Below are 9447 nucleotides of genomic sequence, written 5' to 3'. Positions count from 1 at the left end.
TGTATCCACCCTCAAGTATGGTGAGTAAATGCATAAGAAAATGTAATACTAAAATAATAGCCAATAGGTAATCTGCCAAATTGAAATTATTTATGTCATTTAAGTAGCACTGTGAGTCTAAGAGAATATAAACAGTCTAGACAGTCTTCGATATCTATGGTCTTTACTTGGGGGGATTTAAATAGAGAAATGCTTAAAACTTTATCTGTACCAAACATGTACNGACTTTTCTTGTTATTCCCTACCAATATGACATTACATTGGGTACTATAAGTATATAATCTAGAGATTATATGCAAATACTGTGATAATCTATATAAAGTACTTAGCCAGCTGCAGATTTTGCTATCTGTAGGGGTAATTTGAAACCAATTCAGTGCAGAGACTGAGAGTTAATGGTATTTCTAAAACAAATCAGTTTATAAGAGCATAACTGGATTAGATCAAACTGGGTAAAATACACAATAAGAAGTGAGAATCAGCTGAACTTCCTACAGAAAGCAGCTTTGTGAATATTAAGACTCCTAGGAATTAAAACTTTTCACAGTGGCTTAAACTAGATGTACCAGATGATTTGTGGGTGGGACAGTGGGTTGTTTGTTTTTGTTTTTTTTTAATATTTTTTAAAGCTTACTTACTAAAGACATTTTAAGATTTTTCTTTTGTATAAAAACCAGGTAAGACCTTCAAACTATTATAGAATGTTGCATGTGAATATTATAGAGTAAAGGAATCCTTTATTGTATGACCTCTGACTAATTTATTGCTTGTATTTAGTTGATCATCAGTTGCATATGCGTGTTCCTTTCCCAGTATATGTTCATTTGCTTTTTCCCTTTATTTGGTATTTATTTCATTACCAGTTTATTTTCAGAGTCAGCTTATAGAAGTAATTTCTTGGAATAGTTTATGTTTGTGTACATGATGTNTATGCACATTGTCCATTTTCAATAGTGAATGTTAAAGTAAATGAATCATAAAATATTCTCATTTCTTTTGCTGACTCTCTGTGAGATCTTTGGAGGAAAAAAGCTAGATCATATACTTCAGAAAGGATTAGATGATAATTGTTTACTCTATATCACTTGTTTAGTACAATCTTTAAGCAGACCGATTTTCCTCCCTCCTCAGAAGGCTTTAATCTGAATTTTGAAGAATTCCTATCTTTATTAAATGAATCTTTTTTTTCAGGAAGATACTTTTTCTCATAAAAGAGTCCATTGATCGATCAGTACTGCTTTGGACATAGGCCCCAAGATTAATGGACACATTAATACAATGAAAACTACTACTAATATATATTAACCTCTTTTAACAGTCTGTTCTTTAGCCTAAATATGGTAAATAATCTTGGGTAATTTATTTCTGAATATTGACAATCTCCCTTTGCTTAACAGTTATTTTCAACCTCTTGGCACTTCCCCCACCACAGGGTTATGTATGTTTCTAAAAGACAAACAGGATTGATCATTTATGTAGATGTTAAATGCCTAAGCCATTAACATAGTTNTATTCATTTGCTGCTTTAAAATCATACTTTCTAGATTTTTGATGACAATATTCTATAGAGTAGTTATAAAGAATTACAAGTCTTTATAATAAAGTATTTTATAATTCTATTGTCTCATTTCAAGAACTAACTATGCCTTACAATAATGGATAAACTATAAGAGAAAGTTTAAAAATAAGAAAGGCAGATAAAAATTTGGAACCAAAATGATCTAAATTATGATACATGCTTACAGGCTCCACGTTTGGCTGAAGTATTCTTTGCAGTCAGTGTTGAGAAAGAAATAGGCTATAAACTTGCTCCAGACAGCCTGGAACTGTGTTAAACTCTTTGTCTTAAGCTGCTTCAAATTTTGTAGGTCTAAACTGAATTTTTTATTTTGAGGGTGGTAATGATTCTTAAGAGATTTAAAATAAAGGCATTTCCCCCAACTGGCTCCTTTATAACGGTATAAAATATTTCTAATACCCATTTGTGATTTTTTTTTTCTTCTAGTCACTGACTTTTTAACCTTTGTACAGAATATGGCAAATATAATAAAGTAGTGTAAGCAGACAACTTTTTATGCTGCCTTCTAAAATAGATGAATTTTTTTTCCCTCACGTGGCCTGAGCTCTTGCAAATAATGAACTCTTAATCTCCCAAATNTCGTATGCTAATAGAATTTATTCTTAATCTTAGTAAGTTTTTAGTTAACTGTTTTTCTTGTGTGGTATTGTTAGTAATTTTTTTTAAATTAGTGGACTTAATAACTTAACAGTTAGTATTATATCAAAATATTCAAGATCTTTTTGATTATAAGAAAACCTGCACAAACCCACCAGAACAGGGAGAATAGTTACAGTATACCAGGTGTGCTTTGTAGAATTACACTTTTGTTCCTTTTTTTTTTTTTTTTGGTAGAATTGGGGAAGGTAGAACATTTCTTTATGTTAACTATGCCCTATTATCACTGTACATTTGGTTATTTTGTTTTCAAAGTACTGTGTTTTTCATGTGTGTTTGTTTTCTGTTTAGCCTCGTCGTGGCCGTAGCATGTCGGTTTGTGTTCCCCATCTTTCTGCTGTTCCCTCTCTATCCCGCATCTCTCCCAGTGCTCCTTCCACCCCACCACCAGTGCTGTCTGCACCTCTTTGTCATTCCCTCCTTCGGACTGCCCCTGAGGAAACTTTTGCCGAAAAACTCTCTAAAGCATTGGAGAGTGTCCTGCCTATGCAATCTGCCTCCCAGCGCAAGCATCGACGCTCCAGCCTGCCTTCCCTCTTTGTCACTACTGTATGTAANTGTAAACTTCCTGACAAGTGAAAACCCATTAACCAATGAATACATCCGGGCATGGAGAATATGCTTAAAGCGCAAAGCTAAACTATTAGCAAATATTGTGCTTTTAAGATAACTATTCCTATAGGAAACATTTTGTAATAAGATGTTAAATGGGAATAAAAAGCAAAGAGGCAATGAAAGAGAATGCTTATTACATCATTAACACATATTAATAGAGTTATTATACTTTCTTCTATTGATAAGAGCTTTCATTTTCATATCTTAGNAAAAAGTATGTGTAGTACTTTATTAAACTCATTAGCCTAATCAAAAGTAGAGTCTACCAAACATTAACCAAGTGTGTTTTCTCCTCAATTTATTCTTAAGGAATATAACTAATTGAGTTCTTTGTTTTTTAAACTAGTCAAGTGAGGAGTAAAAGTTGATTTTAATTTAGTCATTTGTNTAAAATGAAATGTCAGGAAACCAAAAGACTATTTCCTCTCTAGGAAGCACTTTTTTGTTCACCTCTTAGATTACATAAAATGGGGCATAGACTCTACTAATACATTAGACACATATATAACATATAATTTTCCTTGTGTCCATTAGTGTCTATGAAAGATACAACCTCTCAAATTACATTAATTGCTACGAGACCTTGTTTGCTGCTTTTCCAAACAAGAGAATATTCTGAACTAATGACACCAGATTTTTACTTAGGAAAATGATTAACTGTACAGTGTTTTATGGCTTCAGGACACAAGTTGAATAATCAATAAAATATAAGCATTCTGATTTGGTGGAGGATACTTTAGCAGGTTGAAGAAATGGCTCCATAACTTAAATACTTGCTGCATAAGCATGGAGACCTGAATGTAGATTCTCAGAGCCCATGTAAAGCCTGGTGCAGTAGTGACTGCCCATAATCNCAGATGGGAGATGGTAATAGACTCTCCAGAATCTCATGTGCCTTGTAGTCTGTTGTATACATAAGCAACAAACGCCTGTCTCTAACAAGTTGGACAGTGAACACTTGAGGTTATCATCTGTGTTATTAAGGATTGAACCTGGACCCTTACATATGTTCACCAAAGACTTTAGGAGTCCAGTACATGGTAGAAATTTATTTATATTGCATTTGGCAAGCTAGGATTCTAAGCTCAGTCTTAAATTCAGGAAACAAAACATNCTATAAAATCAGGTTTACCTCCTATTTGCCTGATTTGTCAGAATTAGAAAACTCATGGTATTCAACAATGATCAGAAGAATGATTTAGCATCTCTAACTTGTTTTATAGTAAAACTGCTAATGTAGTTTTAAACACAGAAGGGAACAAAAAGTCATATATCTTTTTCTTTGTTTTTTAAGGTAGTCTCACTATATAATTGCTTGGGCCTTGTACTCTAAAATCCCCCTGCCTCAGCCTNTTGAGTGCTAACATTACTATAAGTATGTACTACTGTACTTGGCTTATCTTATACCATATAGCAAAAACCTCTTCTGATTTATACTATTATAAATTTCTTCTGATCATCTACTGTTATTTGATGAAAAATAACTGAAGCCTCTAACAGACTGATGTCATAGCACTATGAACAGTAGCTTAAATTGAAATATATTTTAAATTATAAGGTTATTTATTATCCTTTAATATTCTAACTTTACCTATTTCCATTNACAAATATTTTAAGAATAAACACATTTTTTATTCATTTATTATAGGTAAAATAGAATAATTACTAGGGAAATTTTAATTCATGCCTTTGCTTTGACAAAGCAAGTTTGTGGGAAAGCAACTGGGTTTGTTTTTGTTTTGTGTGTGTGTGGTTTTTTTTTTTTTTTTTTTTCATTCAAGGAAGGTGCCACAAATTGACTGTATCGGCCCTGGATGTATTTAATGGATTTTTGCTATAAATTCCAAAAGCATTGTTATTTATTAAAATTTTCGTGTGGCCACTTCATGGGGTTACACAGAACTATCCAGCTGTGCATGTCTGATGTAATTTTACATATTGAATGTATGAATTACTTGTCTTATTCATGTTGATACAGCCTCAGTCCATGGCGCATCCGTGTGGGGGGACCCCAACATACCCAGAATCACAGATATTTTTCCCAACTATTCATGAACGTCCAGTTTCTTTTTCACCACCTCCCACCTGTCCACCGAAAGTAACCATTTCCCAACGACGTAAGAGCACCTCCTTCCTGGAAGCCCAAACTCGCCACTTCCAACCCCTGCTGAGGACTGTTGGCCAAAATCATCTTCCACCTGGTAGCAGCCCAACTAACTGGACACCAGAGGCCATAGTTATGTTGGGTACTACAGCCAATAGAGTAAATAGAGAGCTATGTGAGATGCAGGTCCAACCTGTGTTTGAGCCAACCCAGATTTACAGTGACTATAGACCTGGACTAGTACTGGCAGAAGAAGCTCACTATTTTATTCCTCAGGAAACAGTATATCTAGCTGGGGTGCATTATCAGGCCCAGGTGGCAGGACAGTATGAGGGCATTTCATACAACTCACCAGTACTGTCAAGTCCTATGAAACAGATAACTGAACAGAAGCCAGTGCCGGGGGGGCCTGCCTCAAGTTCTGTCTTTGAATTTCCTTCTGGACAGGCTTTCCTGGTAGGACACCTTCAGAATTTAAGATTAGATTCTGGACCAAGTCCAGCATCACCCCTCTCTAGTATTTCTGCGCCTAACAGTACAGATGCTACACATCTGAAATTTCACCCTGTCTTTGTACCTCATTCTGCTCCAGCTGTGTTAACTCATAGCAATGAGAACAGAAGCAACTGTGTATTTGAATTTCATGCTCAAACACCAAGTTCTTCAGGAGAAGGAGGTGGGATTTTACCTCAACGTGTTTACCGAAATCGACAGGTTGCAGTGGACTCAAATCAGGAAGAACTGTCTCCTCAGTCAGTTGGATTACACTGCCACCTGCAGCCTGTTACTGAAGAACAGCGTAATAACCAGGCCCCAGAATTGACCATTTCTGTGGTAGAACCTATGGGACAAATCTGGCCAATAGGAAGCCCAGAATATTCCAGTGATTCCTCTCAAATTACTTCTTCAGATCTCAGTGATTTTCAATCACCTCCCCCTACAGGGGGGACAGCTGCACCTTTTGGCTCTGACGTCTCGTTGCCCTTTATTCGCCTGCCTCAGACAGTATTACAAGAATCCCCACTATTCTTCTGTTTCCCCCAAGGAACCACATCTCAGCAGGTCTTATCTGCTTCCTATTCTTCAGGAGGATCTGCACTCCATCCACAGGTTATAGGAAAACTTTCACAATTCTTTTAAACTACCCTGTTATGCACCAGTGCATTTAAATTTTCTATCTCATTCCCTGAATCATGGATTTATAAGGAATGTTGTTTATTTTCCTAATAGGATTTCTTTTGTNGTTATAAATACTTGTAGTAAAAAATGAACTATAAAGCAGGAAATACCTGGTTTGACTGTGATTTTAATTGTCAGAATCAATGACTAATCTCTTTGGAATTTTGTGGTAGTAATGAAAATGCATTTGTCTGTCAGTCTTGATTATAGTAAAATGATTTAGTGTATAATTCCTTTTTCTAAATAAGTTTTTAAAGATTAAAAAACTAACCATAAAGCAAAATGGGAAGTATTGAAAACTTTTTTTGGTGTCATATTAAGAAACAGAGCTTTTCATTATAAGAACTTAAAACGTATTGTGGGAGTTTAGCTTAACAATTGTCTAATTTTAATGACTATTAGAGCCTATTGTATAATGATTTTATTAGGTTTTCATGCGCTTACGGTAACTAGTTACAATGTTAGGAACAGTAGATCTTTCAGGCCCTGTTCTCAATACATTTAAAACTTTAATCACACAGGTGAGCATATAAACTCATGAACATTTACACAAGGCCATTTACTCACGTCAGCAGTGACTAGTTCATATCAGTTATTTAGAGTAGTGTTAATGAACAAAAGGACCCTGAAATTTAAACAGTGTGGACATGCTTTATGCTTGCATTATCCTCTAAGCTTTGCAAAAGAAAAATGTTTTTAAAGAAAATAGATAATTAAAAGTTTTAGTGGATACATCCATGTAAACTTCAAAGAACCTAGGCTACATTGGAATGAAGCAATAAATGTAGCCTTTTCATTTCCTTAACATGTTTATATACATAGTATATATGAGTTAATTTTNCTAACATATATTCTTACCCCCTATTCTTAATTTGACTTTTTAATTGGAATACACTGTTCAGTTTCTCAGAGCCAACATGGTTAACATTCTGGGTTGGTTAGTCCTTTATTTTGAGTGAGACTTGTCTGGTCATTAGAGAAAATTTTTTTTAGTAGCAGCCATTTCCCCTAGTTAACAATCATAATGACTCCAGATATTTCTATGTTACCTGGACAACTCTTATATGCCTGTTGAGGAGTTGTTTTTTAACAGACCTTGTACCTCTTTCATCAGTTACTATGACACTACAAGAAACAGCAAGAGAGAACCAAATTAGCATATTTGAATGTAGTTTTCTTTAATTGTCAAGAATAATTTTTCATACTGATATATTACCACATTTTTCCTGTGACAATTTTATTGTGAATCTGACTATTCAAGCCAGCTAAAACTCTAGGCAGCGTCAATGGAACTATCAGTGTATTGTGTTTTTGTCTTTCTGTTTGTGTTTACTTGAGATGTGATCAGAAATGTTCTATGATCTTTTTTCTGAACTGACCAAAAATTCCCAGAGGTCGTTCTTGTACTACAGTGTCAAGCTGATGGTTCATTTTGATGAAGCAATCTTCTCAGGATCTGAAGTATTNATACAAAATCTGAACTGTATGTATATAAACTTTCTCTAATTTGTATTTGCTTTCTTTCTTCAGGCACAGGGGCAGAACCAGGGCCAACCATCAAGTAGTTTGGCAGGGGTTCTATCTTCACAACCTATCCAACATCCTCAGCAGGTAAAAATGTTGCATTGCTAAACTATGTTTTAGCAGTAGCCAGAGGCACTGTTTTATATCTCTATGAGCTAGATTTCTGATATAAATGACTTGCTAAGTTTTTGAAAGAGTAACTGAAAGTATCATAACACATCTTATGTACCTATGAGCAATTTAAAAGATATGAGTTAAAAAGAAGAATTATGAACTGCAGAGATGGCTCAGAGGTTAATAGCACTGGCTGTTCTTCCAGAGGTCCTGAATTCAATTCCCAGCAACCACATGGTGACTGATAACCATCTATAATTAATTTTAACCTTTAATTCTAGCATTTGGGAAGCAGGAGCAGGTGAATCTCGGGGTTGAAGGTCTATACATGGTCCACAGAGAACAGCCATGCCTATTGAAAAAATCCTTCTCTATGCAGGCAAAACATTTTAAGAAAACATAAAGAACAACTATTGTAGGAAGTTTTGTTTTTTTTTGTTTTGTTTTGTTTTTAAGTTTTACTTTTGACTTGGAAGGTTTATATCCCAAAAGAGCTGAGTAATTTGGGACATGAGTTTAAAAAGAACCAAAGAGATTTTATCTATAATTCATCAGTGCTTTTATTAACAGACTTTTGTTTGCAAGAAAATCATTCTTTTTTGTACAATTTAAAATTAGTTTCAAACAAAATTTATACCCAATATAATAAGCTAGTTTATTAATAGTTTCTGTTGGGCCCTAGTAGTTATGTCAGACTTTGATATAAGAATAAAGAATATTTCAGGCGGGGGTGGAAGGATTGCAATTCAGGCGATGTAAAAGGAACAACATTAGAAAAGTATGGGACAGATAAAAGAAACCTTGAGTTTAGTTTAAGGAAGATATTTTTTGTTTTAATATTTTCTTCCATTTATATGTGTGTGTGTTTNCATGCGTGTTTCACATACGTATTTGAGTTAGCTACATCCAATTTTATTTAATGAGAAGATAGATTTGTTAAAGAATATTTTCAAGAAAGAATTGACAGTCANAATTTTTATGTGAGCCTTGATTCTTAATGGGAACAGGAGAACGCATGTAATCTGAGCATTCCAGGGTTGAAGACCAGCCTAGACTTCTATCTAGTGATAACCCTGTCTCAGAAAAAAAACAAACAAAACTATATTATGCAAACCTTTGTTACTTACCAAGCTCTCTCTCCTTTATTTTGAACAACCGAAAAACAGCTTATAAAATAGAATAAAACAAGTGAAAACAAATGCACTGAGCCAGCAAGATGGCTCAGTGGACCAAAGGCCCATGCCACCAAGCATGAGGACCTGGTTTTGATCCTATTCGATACTTTCTCAAGTACTGTATTATTTGTTTAAAGATTACTTTAGGAGCTGATACCAAGGTAACATGAGTGTAAATTTATTTTTTAAAATGTCACAAAANAAAAATGTACAGAACTAATACTGTGACATTGNAAGTGTAGGCTGCAGTTGACTCAATGGATAAAAGTGCTTGCTAAACAAACTTTACTGCCTATCTATCATATCTATGGAANACACATAAAAGTTGAACACAGTAGCACAAGTAATCCCAATGTACCTATCAGAAAATGACAATCAGAGTCAAGCGAGTCTTTAGAAGCCAGCCTAGCTTAAATAGGAAAAGATAACCTGGCTCAAATTCAGTGAAATGTCAAGGACAGACACCCATAGGTTGTTTACTGACCACTGCAAGTACACCA

At 34.7% G+C, this 9447-nt stretch overlaps 1 protein-coding gene across 1 annotated transcript in view; it reads left to right on the top strand.

The window, feature by feature from the left end:
* Window positions 1-9447, top strand: part of Wnk1 (WNK lysine deficient protein kinase 1) — a 120600-nt gene that overhangs the window by 73987 nt on the left and 37166 nt on the right. The window contains exons 5-7 of the mRNA XM_029478248.1: window positions 2528-2785; window positions 4830-6065; window positions 7665-7761. Coding sequence (XP_029334108.1) covers window positions 2528-2785; window positions 4830-6065; window positions 7665-7761 — 1591 coding nt within the window. The remainder of the gene's footprint in view (window positions 1-2527; window positions 2786-4829; window positions 6066-7664; window positions 7762-9447) is intronic.

The sequence above is a fragment of the Mus caroli genome, chromosome 6 (genome assembly GCF_900094665.2).
Source record: "Mus caroli chromosome 6, CAROLI_EIJ_v1.1, whole genome shotgun sequence".
NCBI lineage: Eukaryota > Metazoa > Chordata > Mammalia > Rodentia > Muridae > Mus > Mus caroli.
The sequence above is the reverse complement of the archived record's forward strand: the minus strand, read 5'-3'. Positions and strand labels throughout refer to the sequence as shown.